Raw genomic sequence first — 22,347 nt, 5'->3', positions numbered from 1 at the left:
GGTATTATGGTATTTTTATAATTTTTTTTTTTTTACTACTAATGGTGGCGATCAGCTATTTATTTATTTTTTCCGTGACTGCGACATTATAGCGGACACATCGGACAATTTTGACACATTTTTGGACAATTGTAATTTTCACAGCAAAAAGTGCTATAAAAATGCATTGATTACTGTGAAAATGACAATTGCAGTTTAGGAGTTAACCACTTGGGGGAGCTGTAGGGGTTGTGTGTGACCTCATATGTGTTTCTAACTGTAGGGGGGCGGGGCTGGACGTGTGACGTCATTAATCGTCTTTCCCTATATCTGGGAACAGACGATCAATGACACTGCCACTGTAAAGAACGGGGAAGGTGTGTTTACACACACCTCTCCCCTTTTTCAGCTCCTGTGACCGATCGCGGGACACTGGCTGCGATCGGGTCCCGCGGCCGTGGTGCTTCAGACTCTTGCGGCTGGGCTCTTAAAGGCGATGTACGTGCCTGTGCCCAGCCGTGCCATTCTGCCAACGTATATCGGCGTTAGGCGGTCCTTTCGTGGTTGTAAAAGCAGAAGTTTTTTTTATCTTAATGCATTCTATGCATTGAGGGCAAGTTCACACCAGACGCAGTTCCGTGTGCTTTTTTTTTTTTTCTGCACTAAAAATGCATGCACAGTGTTTTCCATGTATTCCAATGGCTCTAGTTCACACCATGCAGTCAGAGTCTGCACCGGACCTGACTGCATGGTGTGAACTAGAGCCATTGGAATACATGGAAAACGCTGTGCATGCATTTTTAGTGCAGAAAAATGCACACGGAACTGCGACTGGTGTGAACTGGCCCTAAACTAAAAAGCCTTCTGTGTGCATCAGCCCCCCTAACACTTACCCGAGTTCCCTCTGCCTAGCGATGTCCACGAGTGTCTCAGCCATCCGAGATTCTCCCTCCTGATTTGGCTGAGACACAGCAGTGGCGCCATTGGTTGCCGCTGCTGTCAATCAGAGTCTACCAATCGGGAGAAAGGTCCAGGGCTCCGTGTCGGAATGGACACCGAGAGCTGTGGCTCAGGTGCCTCCTTAGCAAGCTGCTTGCTGTGGGAGCATGCAACGGGAGCGAGGGGCCAGGATCACAGCAGAGGAGGATCTTCCACTGCACAAAGCAATTAAGTTTGACGTGTTTGTTATTTTTATAGGGATAAAAAAAACAAGACTTTACAATCACTTTGACAATTTCAAATATGCTAAACCGTTATGGCAGCCGTATGATTGATTGTTCATTGGGTAAATCGATATTTTATACAAAAATTTCAGTTTTTCCTTTTATACTTGGTCAAAGATATGCCCTGAAGGATAAGCTCGCCTTTTGTAACCTTACATCCACATTTAGGGTGTAACGTGTTACTAACTAAGCAGCCTCTGCACCCCACCCAAGTGCCTGTTGTGACTTCACAATAAAAAAAAAAAAAGTAGCTGTGCGGGGCTCTGCCCACCCATCTGCGAAATTCATTCAGAGTTTGGTGAATGGGATAACTACAACTACCATCAGCCATTGCGGCTGACTGCTTGTAGTTCTTGGTGAACTACCAGGGTGTTGTTGAGAGCTCTTGGTTGTTCATTGATTCCGCTCATTCAGGAACTGCCTGCTTATAAGAGGTACAGGCAGACATCTACTCAGTCAGCAGGAGCCTGAGATTGTGCCTGTAATATGCTGATCATGGGTGCAATGCTTTGCAGACTCCTAATTAAAAAAAAAAATATATATATATAAATGCCGATTTCTTTTTGTACCTCCCAAGGTTAACTTATTCTTTAACAATCATCTGCAATATTCAGAAGAGAACAATTGTTTGCTCCATTGTAAAGAGCGTTGTTCAGTCAGAAATAAGTCTTTTCTATCAGGACTCCATTGATTGGAGCTTGTATTCGCAAGTAATTTTAATCTTGTGGGTAAGTATCGGTCTGACGGAGTGACATTTTCTATAAAAAAAAAAGAGCAGAAATAACTTTCCCAAAATGAGCGATGTGTACGTTCAAATACCATCAATTAAATTTGCGTGTTCTTGTGTTGTAATCATCTGTGTACATAGTAGAAATCTGTGTGTCTTTTACTGAATAGAAACATCAATCTCAACAGATCAATGGTGAAAGCCACGCACCCCATGCATCATTGATATTTCATTAGAGAGAACGTTTTATAATCCCATTTTTTTTTTTTATTCACATTATCTGCCTAGGTTTTAACCTTCAATATGGCTGGATCAAAAAGGCAGCAGGTATTGAAGGAGATGGCAGTGGACACGATTATTTTGATACCACCAACAGACCTGCTCATGTTCCACCAACCAGGAAACTAACATCTCAATGCACACTGGGATGCCTAGTTTCCTGATGCTGAGCAGAGGGAAGGGGAAATAACATTGGTGCTGAAGGTCTGCCCACCCACATACAGTGGTGAGAGAAGAATTGGCATCAGCTATTGGGATGTCCGTTTCTTATATGCGTGCATATTTTGATGGATTGGAAGGTTGCAAGCATACAAAAAATCAGCAGTTACAATTAGAGGACCCATAGGATACTTTTATGTTAATTATCCAGGAGTTGGGAAACAGTGCTAATTCTTTCAACTGATGCATTCCATCTTGTGCGGGCCAAACTCGGGCAATGCATGGTATTCGTCATATGTTAATCCATATAGATTGTTCATCTTGTATAGAGCAGTGGTCTCCAAACTGCGTCTTGAGGGCCAGATGTGGCCCTCTGCTTGCCTTTATCCAGCTCTTGGGGCACTTAGTCTTCCACTGATACCAACAATGAGACATAATTCATGCAACAGACAACAACCGGGCACTGTTCCTCCCGCTGACACCAATGATGGGGCACTGTTCCGCCCGCTGACACCAAAGATGCATTGCTTACTTCCACTGATGCCAGGGCAGTTTCTACTACTAATGGTCATAGTCCGGCTCTCCTAAAGTCTGAAGGACAGTAAACAGGCCCTTTGTTTAGAAAGTTTGCTCCCAGGATGGAGGAGAGAGCAATTAAACCTTAGTGCAGACACTCCTTGATGCCTTTTGTAGAATTGGACCCTGTTCAATATCCTTGGGATTTTCCATTTAAAGCTCAACGCCATGGAAATAAAATAAAAAAATCACCCTTGCAATAACGCCACCACCCTTGCAATAACGCCACCACCACACTGCCATATTTATTTTCTTTGTTACATCTAGCAGACTTCAGAACAGGCTATATCGCTTACTCCAGCTGCCTCCAGCACTCTCCTCCTCTGCCCGAAGCTCCTTTCTGTAGGCAGAGCCTCAGTCACTAACCCTGTATTGAGTACCTCCTGGAGGCTGTAGTGTGCCTCGATTCGGTCACAGCTTACAGGGAACTGATCGCAGGGCTGGAAGGACTCTGCTGGAGCAAAGGATAAAGTAAGTGATTTCTCCTAATGCCCCTAGACTAATCGTGAAAAAAATAATGGCAATGTTATAAGAGATCTGGAAGGGTGAGAGCTAGGCGAAGGCGTTTTTATTTTTTGTGACACAATAGTCTTCCAGGGAATTTTTAGGGAACCTACTAGAGCTAATACCTTTTTGTACTTGGATTTTATTCTTCCTAAAATTATAGTTTACTGGCCATTGTTTATGTAGACATGATTTTGCAAAAAACGCTTTTTAAATAATTGTTTCATCTGATTTACTTATAGAGCAAGGATCCTCAAACTATGGCCCTCCAGCTATTGCGAAACTACACATCCCATGATGCATTGCAAAACTGACATTCACAGATATGACTAGGCATGATGGGAATTATAGTTCCTGAACAACTGGAGCGCCATAGTTTGAAGACCCCTGTTATAGAGGAACTGCAGTCTACTCACATTGTAATAACATCTTTGCCATTCTGAAGCTTCCCTCCAACCACTTTGCATTATTTATATAATGCTGTACTGTGATTCTGTACTTGGCAGAAATCTGCCTCCACTAAGTCTGGCTGCATCCATTTTAACTGTGGGCAGCTGAAGCTGCTTCCTGTTCATTTCCTGGATTTACAAAGACACACAGAGGCACACCTCCATCTCTGCAGCCATGCAGCTTCCATTGCCCCACTTATGACACGAGTGAGAGAGAGAGAGCTGTGCATGATGTCATAAGCCTAGGCTTTTTACCAGACAAAAAACGGCAAGTGGGTTGTATAAGGTATTTACTGGCAGAAAAAAATGTTTTACTATCCAAAGTTAAAACGGCAGAGGATTTAATAGATGGAAAGTTGAAAAAAATTACTGAAGGTCTGCTTTAAAGTGGTTGTACAGTGAGGAAAAAAGTATTTGATCCCCTGCTGATTTTGTACGTTTTGCCCACTGAAAAATGATCAGTCTATAATTTTAATGGTAGGTTTATTTTAACAGTGAGAGACGGAATAACAACAAAAATATCCAGAAAAACTAATTTAAAAAAAGTTATAAATTGATTTGCATTTTAATGAGTGAAAAACTTATTTGACCCCTTCGCAAAACATGACTTGGTATTTGATGGCAAAACCCTTGTTGGCAATCGGAGGTTAGATGTTTCTTGTAGTTGGCTCCTAGGTTTGCACACATCTCAGGAGGGATTTTGTCCCACTCTTTGCAGATCCTCTCCAAGTCATTAAGGTTTTGAGGCTGAAGTTTGGTAATTTGAACCTTTAGCTCCCTCCTCCTTATTTTCTATGGGATTAAGGTCTGGTGACTGGCTTGGCCACTCCAGGACCTTTTAATGTGCTTCTTATTGAGCCACTCCTTTGTTGCCTTGATGGGGTGTTTTGGGCCATTGTCATGCTGGAATACCCATGCATGACCCATTTTCAATGCCCTGGCTGAGGAAAGGAGGTTCTCGCCCAAGATTTGATGGTACATGGCCCATCCATCTTCCCTTTTTGATGCAGTGAAGTTGTCCTGTCCCCACCCCAAAACCATAAGGTTTCCATTTCCATGTTTGACGGAGGGGATGATGTTCTTGAGGTCATAGGCAGCATTCCTCCTCCAAACACGGCGAGTTGAGTTGATGCCAAAGAGCTTGATTTTAGTCTCATCTGACCACATCACTTTCACCCAGTTCTCCTCTGAATCATTCAGATGTTCATTAGCAAACTTCAGACGGGGCCTGTACATGTGCTTTCTTGAGCAGGGGGACCTTGCGGGCACTGCAGGATTTCAGTCCTTCGCGGCATAGATGTGTTACCAAATGTTTCTTGGTGACTATGGTCCCGGCTGCCTTGAGATCATTGACAAGAGTCTCCCGTGTAGTTCTGGGCTGATTTTTCACCGGTTTCATGTTCATTTAAACTCCACAAGGTGAGATCTTGCAGGGAGCCCCAGACAGAGAGACTGACAGTTATTTTGTGTTTCTTCCATTTGTGATTAATCCCACCACCTCTTATCACCCTCTTACCAAGCTGCTTGGCAATGGTCTTAAAGCCCAATCCAGCCTTGTGTAGGTCTACAATCTTGTCCCTGACATCCTTGGATAGCTCTTTGGTCTTGGCCATGGTGGAGAAATTGGAATCGGATTGCTTCCATGAACAGGTGTCTTTTATACAGGTAACAAGCAGAGATTAGGCACATTCCCTTCTAAGAGAGTGCTCCCAATCTCAGCTCATTACCTGTATAGAAGACCTCTGGGAGCCAGAAATCTTGCTTGCTGATAGGGGATCAAATACTTATTTCACGCATTAAAATGCAAATCAATTTATAACTTTTTTGAAATATGTTTTTCTTGAAATTTTTGTTCTGTCTCACTGTTAAAATTATAGACTTATTTCTTTGTCAGTGGGCAAATGTACAAAATCAGCAGGGGATCAAATACTTTTTTTCCCCCTCACTGTAAACCGCATTCATGTAATCTGACCTGGACACATTTCTGTGGTGTTTACTTGTCTCTCTCCAAACCTCTAAGTCCCATGTCTTTCTGCTGCTCCATTCCTCTGTTATCAGCATGATAACTTCTGACAAATACTCCCGACACAGGAAATAGCAGCAGCAGCTGAAAATTTGTGTCAGGGAGGGAACTTTAGAGATAGATTAGCAGAGAGCTAGTCTATTCAGCCTGCAGCTCTGCAAGTTTCTTCATTCCTCTGTCTATGTTGGGAGGGGGGGGGGGGGTGCTTTTACTCGGCTCACACAGTGTACCCACTCCCGCTGCTGAAAAAGGAAGAAAGATTTCTAAAAAATGTGTACTTTCTAAAGAATATAGAAGAGAAGGCCAAATACATCAGATATACATGTAAAACTTATGTAGGGATATTTGTTTTCATCTCTGTGTATCATTCACTTCACTGGGTATAGGAGAGGGTTTACATCCACTTTAAAGGATTGTAGCATAAATGCCTATCCTCCCTTCCATGCCTATTCTATATATAAATGCATTTTAATGTTTTCTCATGTTAGACCACTTCCAAATCAGCTCAGGTCCAGTTTCACCCTGCAGCTGTTGGATAAATCAAATGGGAGTCAGAGAAAAGCACCCCTTGTGTCGTTTACTCGACACTTTCCACACTCTCTTGCAGATCCCAGGAGCAGCTCCTTGCTGTGTCAGTTCCTGAGTAAGAAGGCAGAACACCGCACAGATGCCAGATCTCATAGCCTGGTAAATGGGTTTTATAAATTACAGAATAAAAAATGGAAAAGCATGTCCCTGGGCAACTTGAATACCAGTCTTTCACAGTTGTAATAGCAGGTTAAAGACTTTAGTTGCCTGAGCATCTAAAGAATTTATGGGATGAGGGTGTATGTTGCATGTGCAAACGTTTGCTTTGACACTTTTAAAGCTTTACGCAAAGCAGTTGTCCAGTTGTTTCGGATGCTCATAAAGAAGGAAAAGTGTTTTTTTTTTTTTTTTTCTTAGTATGTTATTGTTTTAACCATACCGTAGCCTTATAAGTTACCCATCACTTTTGTTGGTAACAAATTGGTACATTTAATAGAACGTGTGCAATAAAATAGTGTGGTTGTAACACTTTTTTTTTTTTTTTTTTTTTTATTCTGTAAGCATTCAAAAAAAATGACATTTTTGTCCCGTTTTCTACATTTTACATACAAAACATTACAAATATGACAAGCAGCCAAATGCAGCGAGTTCAGCTGCCACATATGTTTAGTGGCCGCTTGCCCCCCTACCCTCTGCATCCAGTGTATAAGCATTTTTTAAATGTTTTGGGGATTGAAGATGCTTTTAGTTGCTTTTGTTGGGCATTTTACAAGTGGATGCATTGCAGACTATCATTTTTTTTCTAGAATATTTTTAGATTATAAAAAATTCCAAGCAAAATGTCCCAGTTGAAAGTAATGCAATTAGTTATGTCCAGACTGTTTCAAACAGCTACTTAGTATTTTGAAACAGCGTGAACAGGCAATTATACATAAAGGCTGCTATAAATGTTTTATTGATACTAACACAAAGGGGAAGTGGTGGATCCGCATTGATACACTTTCGAAGTTCAGACATTTGTGTGTATCTATTACGATTTTTTCACAATTTTATCATTTTTAATGCTAAGAGGATACAGGGCATTTGCATAATATAGAAATAAGAAGCACAGTGGACTTGTATCATCAGAAGTTGTAATGTATACACAAGAAGTAGACATTTCCTTTTTATTTTATTTATCTTTATTTTTCTTTTACTAGTGCAAAAGAAAGTGGTGGATCTGCACCCACATACCTTTTTTATACATAATGTTTTTCCCCATATATGCATATTTCTTTAGATGGCTACTTAATGTGGTTTGATTGTGCTGTGCTGTATTTTCTGCCTTTTGTGTTTTTTACTTTAACAAAGCTTTTCAAGTGACTTCAACTTTTTTTTTTTTTTTTGCTGTAGAAGTTTTGAAGCTAGTGTAATAATTTTGTATTGTATTTAAAAATGAGAGATATATTATTTTATTTGTATTTATTTTTTGCACGGTTTCAAGGGCAGAACATCTACTGGAACTACCAATGTGCCTTTTTAATAATGTGAATCTCTATTCTGGCACTGGGTAAATTGCGTAAAGGTGGATTTGAGGCACTAGACTCTGAACATCTGTCAATCGATCAGAGAGCATTGGCTGGGCTTGATGACTTAATATTGGCAACCCTACCGCAATGCAGGGCCCCTCCAAAACAAGACAATGGCCTCCACTGAGAAATTCAAGTAAAATATACAACAAATGTGCTGATTGGTGGTCTTAAGACTCTATAGTCATTTTATTTCTGGAAGAAAAAGGACAATCCCCCTTCATTAGGGATTAAGTGGGAACTAAAAAGGCTTTCTATAGGACTATATGCCTGCAAACGGGCCTGAGCTGTGTTATGTATCAAATAGGGGCATCATTGGTTGCAATCGACGTGCTTTAAGCCGGCCATAGATGGAGCGATTTTTCTTTGGTTGCAGGAAAGAAAATCACTTGATTTCCCAATCAACACTTTCCTTGTTGATGGAGGGAATCTCTCCCACAGAGTAGGGGAAGCCATCCCTGCTGGGAGAACACAGATTACTTCTAGCAGCTATAATGGCCACTAGGAATAATCCAATGTAAAATCTGACAGACTAGTTGTACCCAAGTTGATTGCTCTATCAACTTTGGTACATTCAGCCTGCCCATACATTTGTTTGAATCTTGGCCAGTCCCTGCTGAACTGGCCGAGATTCGAACCATCTGTGGCCAGCTTTAAAAGTCTGTGCAAATTACACTTGTATGAGTTTTTCAAGGACACCTCCATTTTGATTACTGATGCTCCTTTTTGACATAGAACACCTCCCTTTTACAGATAGAATCCCCCTCTTAAATGCGTTGTCTGTCTTTTTTTTTGTCATCTTTGTATCTCCATTTCATCAGCAAAATTTGACTGTGAAATTTTTAAGATGAACAGCTGGCCCTTTTTCTGTCTGTTTGCCTGACGTCAGTTGGGGCACAGAGGACGCGTATCATCAAAACACACACTGTTTGAGTTTAGGGACGCACACCGGCACCCACACAGTTGTCAAATCAGGAGCAGCTGTGTCCGAGTAGCAGCTTGACATCAGTGGGACTAACGGCACAGCAATGCACAGATCACCTTTTGCATCCCCCGTGTGGGGGTAAATGCTCCCCCTTACGGGCATACTTCTTTTTATGTTTCGGGAATAAAGCCTTAGCTGTTCAGCAATTGCTGCATTGAAAAATGGTAGCAGGGATGTTTATGCTTACTGAACAGGAAGTGAGAAGTCTGGACTTTAATCTCTATATCTCTTCCAGATATGAGAGAAACTGACAATAGGGATATCAGCTTAGTGCTCTGTTAGGATTCAGTCTGACAACTTTCCACCAGTTTTAGATTGTGCCAGTGTTTTGGGCCGTCATCATACAGTATCTCACAAAAGTGAGTACACCCCTCACTTTTTTGTAAATATTTTGTTATATCTTCATGTGACTGACAACACTGAAGAAATTACACTTTGCTACAATGTAAAGTAGTGAGTGTATAGCTTGTATAACAGGGTACATTTGCTGTCCCCTTAAAATAACTCAACACACAGCCATTATTATCTAAACCGCTGGCAACAAAAGTAAGTACACCCCTAATTGAAAATGTCCAAATTGGGTGCAAAGTGTCCAATATTTTGTGTGGCCACCATTATTTTCCAGCACTTCCTTAACCCTCTTGGGCATGGAGTTCACCAGAGCTCCACAGGTTGCCACTGGAGTCCTCTTCCACTCCTCCATGACGACATCATGGAGCTGGTGGATGTTGGAGACCTTGCACTCCTCCACCTTCCATTTGAGGATGCTCCAATAGGGTTTAGGTCTGGAGACATGCTTGGCCAGTCCATCACCTTTATCCTCAGATTCCTTAGCAAGGCAGTGATCGTCTTGGACATGTGTTTGTGATCGTTATTATGTTGGTATACTGCCTTGCGGCACAGTCTCCTCAGGGAGCAGAACATGCCCTGCTTCAGTATGTTGCAGTACATGTTAGGATTCATGGTTTCCTCAATGCACTGTAGGTCCCCAGTGCCAGCAGCACTCATGCAGCCCCAGTCCATGACACTCCCACCACCATGCTTGACTGTAGGCAAGACACACTTGTCTTTTGTACTCCTCATCTGGTTCCCACCACATACGCTTGACACCATCTGAACCAAATAAGTTTATCTTGGTCTCATCAGACCACAGGACATGATTCCAGTAATCCATGTCCTTAATCTGCTTGTCTTCAACAAACTGTTTGCGGGCTTTCTTGTGCATCATATTTAGAATAAGCTTCCTTCTGGGACGACAGCCATGCAGACCAATTTGATGCAGTGTGCGGCGTATGGTCTGAGCACTGAAAGGCTGACCCCCACCCCTTCAACCTCTGCAGCAATGCTGGCAGCACTCATTAGTCTATTTGCCAAAGACGACCTCTGGATATGACGCTGAGCATGTGCACTCAACTTCTTTGGTTGACCATGGCGAGGCCTGTTCTGAGTGAAACCTGTCCTGTTAAACCACTGTATGGTCTTGGCCACCGTGCTGCAGCTTACTCTCGGGGTCTTGGCAATCTTCTTATAGCCTAGGCCATCTTTATGTCAGATCCTCTGAGTTCTTTGCCATGAGGTGCCATGTTGAACTTCCAGTGGCCAGTATGAGAGAGTGAGAACACCAAATTTAACACACCTGCTCCCCATTCACACCAGAGACCTTGTAACGCAAATGAGTCACATGACATCGGGGAGGGAAAATGGCTAATTTGAGCATGTACACTTGTTACCAGCGGTATAGACATTAATGTCTGTGTTATTTTGAGGGGACAGCAAATCGACACCTTTTATACAAGCTGTACACTCACTACTTTACATTGTAGCACAGTGTAATGTCTTCAGTGTTGTCACATGAAAAGATATAATTAAAGGTTTACAAAACATTAGAGGTGCACTTTTGTAAGATACTGTATGTCTCTGCCAAGCCTTGAGCAGCCCATACACGAGTAAATTTATTTTCTGCAACCTCGATTCCTCCCACTAATACAGACCGTGTTTACAAGGGCAATCCCTCCCGCCGAGCCATTGTATTCTCCAGGCGGGGGCAGCTTTCCCCTCTGGGAGAAGACTCTACTAGCCATAATTGCATGCAAAATCCCTCAGGCTGGTTGTACCCAAGTTGATCGATCAACTTGGTACATTCAGCCGCCCCCCCCCCCCCATACACGGTTCCAATCTTTAGTGGTTTCTGCTAAACCGGCTGAGATTTGAACCGTCTATGGCCGTCGTTAGATGTACTTTGGTTGGTTCCCCCCACCCTCATTCTGCCTTTTCCCTCTCTGTTTCCCCTTCATAGTTAATTCTATGATGACATTTAATAGAGGAGTAATTTTTTTTTTTTTTTTTTATTATTTTTAAACTAATCATACTTACTCCGTCTGATGCTGCATATGTCCCCTGGCCCCTTTGCACTAAGAACTGAGTGATCGAACACTGCCAATTGCTCAGTGTTTATAGCTCCCCAAGCAGAGAGCTGTAGACTGTCAGTCACAGCTCTCTGCTCCCTCCCCACTTATTGGAGTACTGGGCTGTGGAGGGGTGAGGCAGCCAGCTCAGGCTCCCAGCGGCTCACTGAAAGGCTGAGATGGGTGTCGGTCCAGGCATCTGGGCGGATCCAGACTTTATTGTTGCGGTGCCTGGACTGACTACTGTGACGTCAAAACAGGTCACAAGAGTGCAAAAACGAACTGCTCTCTGATCCATAAGAGAAATTCAGCCAAATGAGCTTTGGCTGGACTTCATCTTTAATTTTTCAAATAGCAGTGTACATTTTCTGTTCATTTTAATGGTTTTACCTTTTTACTTCTGCTGTATATTGTTGGTGACTGAATGACTGACATAAGTGGATTTGCACATTGTTTGAATTTATGGTAATTTTTTTTATTCTATTTATTTTCTTGCTCTCGTTTTACTTTTAGGTGTCTCAGCACTCGCCCAGGTGAGACTGGAATGGATGTAACGAGCCGTTGCACCCTAGGCGACCCCAACAAACTGCCGGAGGGGGTCCCACAACCAGCTCGAATGCCTTATGTCTCGGACAAGCATCCACGGCAAACTCTGGAGGTCATTAACCTTCTACGAAAACACAGAGAACTCTGCGATGTGGTGCTTGTTGTTGGTGCCAAGAAGATCTATGCCCATCGGGTCATTCTCTCTGCTTGCAGCCCTTATTTCAGGGCTATGTTTACTGGAGAGTTGGCTGAAAGTCGTCAGACTGAGGTAGTAATCCGGGACATTGATGAGCGAGCCATGGAATTGCTTATTGACTTTTCATATACATCCCAAATCACAGTGGAAGAGGGCAATGTACAAACCCTTCTACCAGCTGCATGCCTTCTTCAACTTGCAGAAATCCAGGAAGCCTGCTGTGAATTCCTGAAGCGACAGCTTGATCCCTCCAACTGTCTAGGTATCCGAGCCTTTGCTGACACTCACTCCTGCAGAGAGTTGCTGAGAATTGCAGACAAATTTACCCAGCACAACTTCCAGGAGGTAAGGGGATGGAAAATGTATAAGGCACAAAATCCGAGCTATACATGGGATAAAGTTTCCCAGCAGTTGTTTGTTTGATGTGCTTGTTAAATGACAAAAGGACACTGTGATGACAGCTAAAAGATATACAGTACCACCTTTACACACACAAATGTCATGCTATTCTGAAACACCACAATACAATTCTTCCTAGTCTTGGGCTGTACATGTAAAGCAAACCTTTTTGTCTTCTAAAACGTAGCAAACTGACAGTTGATGCAGGTCCCTGTGTGTGTCTTTCAATATCTTAATGAGAGTTTTTTTTTTAATCCATGGTTTTGTATTTGTATTTTTTTTTTTTTTGCACATCGTGTGCAAACAAAAGCAATGTTCATTGAACAAAAGACAGTCAAGTTAGTTCTCCTTAGTAACTCTTTAGAGAAGCTGCTGTAACCTTTGCTGTATTGGAACCAACCTGACACTTCCCTCCTCCCAGACTGACAATGCTGCTGTCCAAAGGTGTCTCTATTGTTCCTCCTTCCAGAATGCAAACAGCCTATAACATGAAATGTGATACTGACTAAAATAATAATAAAGCTAATGCAGCCACCACATCTAAGGATTGGTGAGCTGCAATACATTACATTTTTGTTTTTTAATACCGCTTTAAGCTCCCTCTTCACAGCATATGGATAGGATGCAATTTCAAGTTTAAGATCCTGTTATTGCAGTTAGGCCCCTATTGCAGTTGGGCCCCTTTCACACAAATGTTCCTATTGGGTCCACCTGTCCGTTTGTCAGGTGGCCCCGATTGAAACCTCCATTCTTCTCTATGGAGCAGCGGGTGTTAATTGGCATTTGTCTGTTTACACCTGCCTACCTCCAATTATGTTCCCCAAAAACAAATGGAACCTTACCCTACGTCTAGGCAGATTGGGCGTGAATGGACAGCCGGACCGTTTAAATCGACTGCCCATAGAGGAGTGCGGGCTGTGTCTGTGTCTGCTCTGCATAAGTGAAGCAGACACTGACCTGTCTTCTGCCTGCTCAATGGGAGATCAGCGGATGGAGCAGATTCTGCCCTGTGTGAAAGGACCCTCAATTTCCCCTTTTTAAGAGACCCTATAGAAGGTAGCCACAAGCATCAAAGCAGCCGGCCATTTGGTTATATCGGCAAGTTTATTTTTTTATGCTTCTGCTGCCTGTCTTTTGGAGTGCAGGCAACAAGGCCTACTAGAAGTATCACTACAGGCTAATGGGGACTGCAGAGGAAGTGCAGACACATGCCACAGTCAATGCTTCTTTTTGGCAGTGCAGCGCTTGGTTCATGAAGCATATTTGTATCAAACCATTTTGTTTTCGCCAGTTTTCATTCCTTGAACACTGGGAGCATTTTGGCGAGTGTCAACTTGGCCTCCCTGGTTCAGGATGCAGATAATACTATAATGGCATTGCACTGAGGGGGAAAAAAATTATTGTTTTTATTGTCTTGCCCTAGTCTAGCCACTTTCCCACCGGACCATTTGTCAGCCTTAAGACCAGAGGTGTTTTTACAATTTTCCACTGCGCTGCTTTAACTGGTAATTGCGCGGCCATACAATGTTGTACCCAAACAAAATTTGCGTCCTTTTTTTCCCACAAATAGAGCTTTCTTTTGATGGTATTTGATTGCCTCTGCGATTTTTAATGTTTGCGATATAAACGGAAAAAGAGCGAAAATTTTGAGAAAAAATGATATTTTCTACTTTTTGTTATAAGAAAAATCGAACAAACTCAATTTTAGTCATACATTTTGGCCAAAATGTATTCAGCCACATGTCTTTAGTAAAAAAAATGCCAATAAGCGTAAATTTATTGGTTTGCGCAAAAGTTATAGCATCTACAAACTAGGGTACATTTTCTGGAATTTACACAGCTTTTATTTTATGACTGCCTATCTCAATTCTTGAGGTGCTAAAATAGCAAGGAAGTACAAAACCCCCCCAAATGACCCCATTTTGGAAAGTAGACACCCCAAGGAACCTGCTGAAAGGCATGTTGAGTCCATTGAATATTTTTTTTTTTTGTAACAAGTGATTGAATAATGACAAAAAAAAAAAAAAAAAAAAGAAATTACAAAAAGTTGTCACTAAATGATATATTGCTCACACATGCCATAGTTATATGTGGAATTGCACCCCAAAATACATTCTCCTGCTTCTCCTGAGTACGGGGATACCACATGTGTGAGACTTTTTGGGAGCCCAACCACGTACGGGGCCCCGGAAATCAAGCACCGCCTTCAGGATTTCTAAGGGCGCAAATTTTTGATTTCACTTCTCACTACCTAAGACAGTTTTGAAGGCCATAAAATGCCCAAATAGCACAAAATCCCCCCAAATGACCCCATTTTGGAAAGTAGACACCCCAAGGAATCTGCTGAGGGGCATATTGAGCCCACTGAATATTTTTTTTTTTTGTACCAAGTGATTGAATAATGACAAAAAAAAAAAAAGAAAAAAGAAATTACAAAAAGTTGTAACTAAATGATATATTGCTCATACATGCCATGGTTATATGTGGAATTGCACCCCAAAATACATTCTGCTGCTTCTCCTGAGTACGGGGATACCACATGTGTGGGACTTTTTGCGAGTCTAGCCGCGTACGGGACCCCGAAAACCAAGCATCGCCTTCAGGATTTCTAAGGGCGCAAATTTTTTATTTCACTCCTCACTACCTATCACAGTTTTGAAGGCCATAAAATGCCCAAATAGCAGAAACCCCCCCCAAATGACCCCATTTTGGAAAGTAGACACCCCAGGCTATTTGCTGAGAGGCATGTTGAGTCCATGGAATATTTAATATTTTGACACAAGTTGCGGGAATATGACAATTTTTTTTTTTTTTGCACAAAGTTGTCACTAAATGATATATTGCTCACACATGCCATGGGCATATGTGGAATTACACCCCAAAATACATTCTGCAGCTTCTCCTGAGTACGGGGATACCACATGTGTGGGACTTTTTGGGAGCCTAGCCGCGTACGGGACCCCGAAAACCAAGCACCGCCTTCAGGATTTCTAAGGGCATACATTTTTGATTTCACTCCTCACTACCGATCACTACCTATCACAGTATTGAAGGCCATAAAAGGCCAAGATGGCACACAACCCCCCCAAATGACCCCATTTTGGAAAGTAGACACCCCAAGCTATTTTCTGAGAGGCATTTTGAGTTCATGGAATATTTTATATCTTGCCACCAGTTGCTGGAATATGACAAACTTTTTTTTTTTTTTTTTTTTTTTTTGCACAAAGTTGTCACTAAATGATATATTGCTCACACATGCCATGGTTATATGTGGAATTGCACCCCAAAATACATTCTGCTGCTTCTCCTGAGTACGGGGATACCACATGTGTGGGACTTTTCGGGAGCCTAGCCGCGTACGGGGCCCCGAAAACCAAGCACCGCCTTCAGGATTTCTAAGGGCGCAAATTTTTGATTTCACTCCTCGCTGCCTATCACAGTTTCGGAGGCCATAGAATTCCCAGATGGCAGACAACCCCCCCAAATGACCCCATTTTGGAAAGTAGACACCCCAAGCTATTTGCTGAGAGGCATGGTGAGTATTTTACAGCGCTCATTTATTTTTGAAAATGAAGAAAGATATATATATATATATTTTTTTTTTCTTTTTTCAATTTTCAAATCTTTGTGACAAAAAGCAAGATCTGCAAAATACTCAACATACCTCTCAGCAAATAGCTTGGGGTGTCTACTTTCCAAAATGGGGTCATTTAGGGGGGTTTTGTGCCATCTGGGCATTCCATGGCCTCCGAAACTGTGATAGGTAGTGAGGAGTGAAATCAAAAATTTACACCCTTAGAAAGCCTGAAGGTGGTGATTGGTTTTTGGGGTCCCGTACGCGGCTAGGCTCCCAAAAAGTCTCACACATGTGGTATCCCCGTACTCAGGAGAAGCAGCAGAATGTATTTTGGGGTGTAATTCCACATATGCCCATGGCATGTTTGAGCAATATATCATTTAGTGACAACTTTGTGCAAAAAAAATAAAATAAAATAATAATAATTCTCTTTCCTACAACTTGTGTCAAAATATAAAATATTCCATGGACTCGAGATGCCTCTCAGCAAATAGCTTGGGGTGTCTACTTTCCAAAATGGGGTCATTTGGGGGGGTTTTGAACTGTCCTGGCATTTTATGAACAACATTTAGAAGCTTATGTCACACATTACCCACTCTTCTAACCACTTGAAGAAAAAGCCCTTTCTGACACTGTTTGTTTACATAAAAACATATTTTTTTGCAAGAAAGTTAAGTTGAACCCCCAAACATTATATATTATTTTAAAGCAAAGGCCCTACAGATTAAAATGGTGGGTGTTGCATTTTTTTTTACCACGCAGTATTTGCGCAGCGATTTTTCAAATGCATTTTTTTGGGCAAAAATACATATTTTTTTATTTTAATGCACTAAAACACACTATATTGCCCAAATGTTTGATGAAATAAAAAAGATGATCTTAGGCCGAGTACATAGATACCAAACACGACATGCTTTAAAATTGCGCACAAATGCGCAGTGGCGACAAACTACATACATTTTTAAAAGCCTTTAAAAGCCTCTACGGGTTACCACATTAGATTTACAGAGGAGGTCTACTGCTAAAATTACTGCCCTCGATCTGACCTTCGCGGTGATACCTCACATGCATGGTACAATTGCTGTTTACATATGACGCCAAACCGACGCTTGCGTTCGCCTTTGCGCAAGAGCAGGGGGGGACAGGGGTGCTTTTTTTTTTTTTTTTTTTTTTTATTATTATTTAATTTGCTTTTTTAATTTTATTTTAAACTGTTCCTTACTTTTTTTTATTATTTTTATAATTTTTATTGCCATCTTAGGGCATGTAAATATCCCCTATGATAGCAATAGTTAGTGACAGGTACTCTTTTTTGAAAAAATTGGGGTCTATTAGACCCTAGATCTCTCCTCTGCCCTTAAAGCATCTGACCACACCAAGATCGGTGTGATAAAATGTTTTCCCACTTTCCCAATGGCGCAGTTTATATCCGGGGAGGGGACATACCCTCCCACTGCTTGTAAAAGCAGTTTAGAGGCTAATTAGCCGCTAGGACTGCTTTTACATGAAAGCCGACCGCTGGCTGAAAAGAATGATACCAAGATGATACCTAAACCCGCAGGCATCATTCTGGTATAACCATTCAAAGTCCAGCAACATACCATACGTTGATGGTTCTTGTTGGACATGTATTGTAATCTTTTTTTTTTTTCATGCAGCCTGTTGGCTGAACGAAAAAAAGATTGATCGGTGGGTATGCCCACCATTAGAATACCTCCCTTCATCCACCCACTTCTAATGATGGGCATACATGCACCATTTATATATGCCGAAGCATGGGGCATCCTCCCGCAAAAAAGTTATGCCGCTCACACACGTATGTACGCCGCATAAAAAGTTATGGCGCATACACACGGTCGGACTTTTCCACGGGCAAGCTTCCGACGGAATTTCGACCGTATGTACGCGGCATTAGGAGCAAAATCGCTCCTCCGCCCCTAATGCCCCCATGCTTCGGCATATATGCTCTTTTTTTAACTGTGGTGGTGAAATCACCTCCCACAGTGTTGGAGTCGCGGCTTTATGTATCGTGGGAGCAAACGCTGTTGCTGTCACGCTAAATAAATCCGTGCTGCAACTGAATGGCGTACCTGCTAAGCAAATGATGGTTAACATTATAACAAAGTAACATTACATTTTAACATTAAGATCTTACCATACCATACCTGCAAAGCAAATACCAAAAAAATAAATACAGTAAAAAATAAAACATTTTTTAACGCAACCTGTGCCTAAAAAATATACATGCCAAAGCATGGGGGCATCCTCCCGCATAAAAAGTTATGCCGCATACACACGGTCGAACTTTTCCACGGGCAAGCCTCCGTCGGAATTTCGACCGTATGTACGCGGCATTAGGAGCAAAATCGCTCCTCCGCCCCTGCTGCCCCCATGCTTTGGCATATATGCTTTTTTTTTTAACCGTGGTGGTGAAATCACCTCCTACAGCGTTGGAGTCACAGCTTTATAAATCGTGGGAGCAAACGCTGTTGCTGTCACGCTAAATAAATCCGCGATGCAACTGAATGGCGTACCTGCTAAACAAATGATGGTTAACAATAAAACAAACATTACAGTATAACATACCATACCTGCAAAGCAAATACAATAAAACATTGTAAAAATAGAGAGAATAGATATAGAACAATAGTGAGTGGACAGTAGAGAGTGAACATAAGAGAACAATAAAGAGAGGAGAAAAATACAACCACAACTATTTTTGGATTTTTTATTTTATATATTTTTTTGTGTTTTTGTGTAAGTTTTTTTAATTTTTTTTCCACTTTTTTTTACTTTTATAAAAACTGTAAGAAAACTGTAAACTGAACGTTGCAGATTATGGTCTCTCAAAATGTGATGGCCATCACATATTCCGAGACCCTGTGTTGGTGTGCCTAGGACTGTGTGGTGCTGTACCCTACGCTAAAACTCAACTAGTGTGTGGTAGCGTTTGAAACATGCACCAATGCAGAGACCAGGTTGGTCAGGACAGTCGGGACAATAAAAGCGGGTGTCACGCCTAAATCCGAGTTTGCTGCAGACACGACATCTTTTTTGGCGGGCTCTTTGGGTAGGGGTACCAGGGAGGACAAAAGGAAAATGCCTCTCATACAGCCGGCTCACTGCATTTGCGTTGGGAAGGTGGGGCACAGCACCATCTGGAAACAGAAGGGCTTCGACGATCTCTTCCTGGAATTTTAGGAAGGATCCAGTCCGTCCTGAAGCTCTGTATAGCACATGAGCGTTCAGCAAAGCCAATTGAAACAAATACACTGACACTTTTTTGTACCAGCGTTTGGACCTCCGGGCAATTAGGTACGGCGCCAACAACTGGTCATTGAGGTCCACCCCTCCCATGTTAAGGTTGTACTCGTGGATACAGAGGGGTTTCTCCACAACACCAGTCGCCGTAGGAATTTGGACTGCCGTGTCTGCGTGAAGCGTGGACAGAACGAAAACATTCCGTGAATCCCTCCACTTCACTGCTAACAAATTATTACACCGTAAGCAGGCTCTCTCCCCCCGACTAAGACGGGATTCTACAAGCCGTTGGGGGATGCCCCGGCGATTAGGTCGCACGGTGCCACATGCGCCAATTCCATAATCAAAAAGGTGACTAAAAAGTGGCACGCTTGTGTAATAATTGTCCACGTACAAGTGGTACCCCTTTCCGAATAAGGGTGACACCAATTCCCACACTATCTTACCAGCGCTCCCTATGTAATCAGGGCAATTCTCCGGCTCTACGTGACTGTCTTTTCCCTCGTAAACCATAAAGCTAGATGTATAGCCTGTTGCCCTGTCACAGAGCTTATACAACTTGACCCCGTATCTGGCACGCTTGCTGGGAAGGTATTGTTTGAATGACAAGCGGCCAGAAAACTTAACCAGGGACTCATCAACGCAGACAACTTGATTGGGATTATACAAGGCTGCAAACCGTTCGTTGAAGTGGTTTACGAGGGGCCGAATTTTGTAGAGCCGATCGAATTCAGGGTCTCCCCGAGGACGACAGAGTTCATTGTCACTAAAATGCATGAACCGCAAGATCTGCTCGTATCGTGTCCTGGTCATGGAGGCAGAGAAAATGGGCATATGGTGAACTGGGTGCGTGGACCAATACATCCGCAGCTCACTCTTTTTAGTAATGCCCATGATGAGGGAAAGGCCCAGAAAGATCTTAAATTCGGAAACCGTAATTGGCTTCCAATCTCTGGCAAGGGACAGCTGGGGATTAGCGGCGAAGAATTGACCAGCGTACAAATTGCTTTGGTCCACAATAGATCTATAGAGATCTTCCGTGAAATACAGCGAATAAAAATCCAGTGACGTAAAATCAACTGTATTCACCTGAATTCCGGGTTGGCCAGTGAATGGGGGAAGTACGGGTGCTGCAGAAGTGGTGGGTACCCAATCAGGATTGGCGAATGCAGCAGAAAGGGCACTATGGGGACGGGCCTGTCTTTGTCGTCTTCTTCTTCTTGGTGGCAGCGGGACACTACTCGTGCTTGCCACCTCTCCAGCTTGAACTGCACTTATGGGACTCGCCACGTCACCAAGTGTTACTGCAGTGCTGGATATATGACCAGGATGTACTAGGCCGCTGGTGCTTGCCAGTTCACCAGAAGGAATAGCGGCGCTAGTACTTCTCTCCTCCATACGAGAGCCCTGCGGTTCTTGCACCTCAGCGACAGCAGAAGATCGGGGTCTGGTACGCCTGACCCTAGCAGGGACCACTCCGTCGTCAGAGCTATCTGTCAGGGAGCCACTGTCATCTACAGGATCGTATTCTGAGCAAGAATTTGACAGATGCGTGACCTCCTCATCACTATCCGTCAGGCTCATAAACAAGTAGGCCTCTTCATCACTGTACCATCGATTTGCCATTTTGGGCTCTAAATTTAGGGGTACAGTGGTGAGATTCACAGGCAAAAAAGCACCTGACCTGTTAGCGACTGAGTCAAGCGCTACCAAAAAAACTGTTAGCGATCGCAGAGATCAGGCCTGACTCTGCGAACGCTGCAGTTATGTGTTTTTGTGTTTTGTGTCAGTGATCGATCGATTGATCGATACTGCACTTCGGTGGGCTGGACTGGGCGAAGGGGCTAAACGCAGGTGCTAGCAGGTATCTGGGCTGATCCCGCTAACCATGCGTTTTTGGGAACCCTAAACTGCAGGGGACGCTAGTATAGATCTGATCAGATCAAGTATCGATCCGATCAGATACTATACCACTAAAGGGATGCGTATGGTGCGTGCGTGGGTGTTAGCGCTATTGGCCGCTGCCTGGGGCGACGCAGACCCTATCTGGCGCTAAAACCAAACTTTGATCACCCGCCGGGCGATCAGGGGGTTAAAATTTTATTGCAAAAAATATGGCGGGTGCCTTGATGCAATAAAAAATTAACTAGCTAAACTGCGTCACCGGTGACACTTATACTGTGATCACTGGTGACAGGGGGTAATGATGGGGTTAAACCTTTATTGGGGGGGGTTAGGGGGGGTCCCTAGACTATTTAGAGCCTAATACTGATTACCCTAACACTTATTTTTGTCACTAATGACACTAGTACAGCGATCAAAAAAAAATCTGATTGCTGTACTGGGTGACACAGTGACAGGCAGTGAATGGGTTAATTTGGGGGGTGATCGGGGGGTGATCAGGGGGTTAAAAGTGTGCCTACGTGACCTGGTGTCAGTGTAGTGTTGTGCAACTCACTGTTAGATGCTCTCTCCCTCTCGGTCTGGAACGGAAAGACCGACACGAGGGAGAGAGCAGTACTTCCCCTGCCAATGTTTACAAAACATTGCCAGGGGAAGACAACCATTGGTTGGAGCGATCACCAGGTCCAGGCCAGATTTTATTGGCCTGGACCTGGTGATTGATCAGTTCTGCATCGAATCTGATCATCGTGAACGGCGGTGGGGCGCGCGCGCGCGCCCCATCGCCGTTCACGCGCCGGACGTCATAATACGTGATCTCGCCCAGGAGTGCCATCTTGTGGACGTATTATGACGGTGCGGCGACGGCAAGTAGCTAGCTGCTGAACCCCAACCCTGCAAAATAACATAATGCAGGGATTATACCAGGTCCACCATCCTTTATGCTGCTTTTGTGCTCCACCCTAAAACAAAAAAAATTGTGTTAATTGGTGTCCCTCATACAGGTCACAATCCCAGAAAAGAAATGGCTCATATATTTGGACAGATGCCTCTGTTTCTAC

General features: G+C 43.0%; 1 protein-coding gene across 4 annotated transcripts in view; it reads left to right on the top strand.

Annotated features, from left to right (window-relative positions):
* Positions 1-22,347, top strand: part of KLHL20 (kelch like family member 20) — a 97,331-nt gene that overhangs the window by 16,854 nt on the left and 58,130 nt on the right. For 3 of the 4 annotated variants that reach the window (XM_040360107.1, XM_040360106.1, XM_040360105.1), the window contains one exon: positions 11,919-12,492. In XM_040360107.1, coding sequence (XP_040216041.1) covers positions 11,919-12,492 — 574 coding nt within the window. Of the gene's footprint in view, positions 1-6,526; positions 6,607-11,918; positions 12,493-22,347 lie in introns of all 4 variants that reach the window. The other variant, XM_040360108.1, reaches the window with a different exon arrangement.

Source organism: Rana temporaria, chromosome 7 (assembly GCF_905171775.1).
Source record: "Rana temporaria chromosome 7, aRanTem1.1, whole genome shotgun sequence".
Taxonomy (NCBI): domain Eukaryota; kingdom Metazoa; phylum Chordata; class Amphibia; order Anura; family Ranidae; genus Rana; species Rana temporaria.
This window is presented reverse-complemented; position numbering and strand designations above follow the sequence as displayed.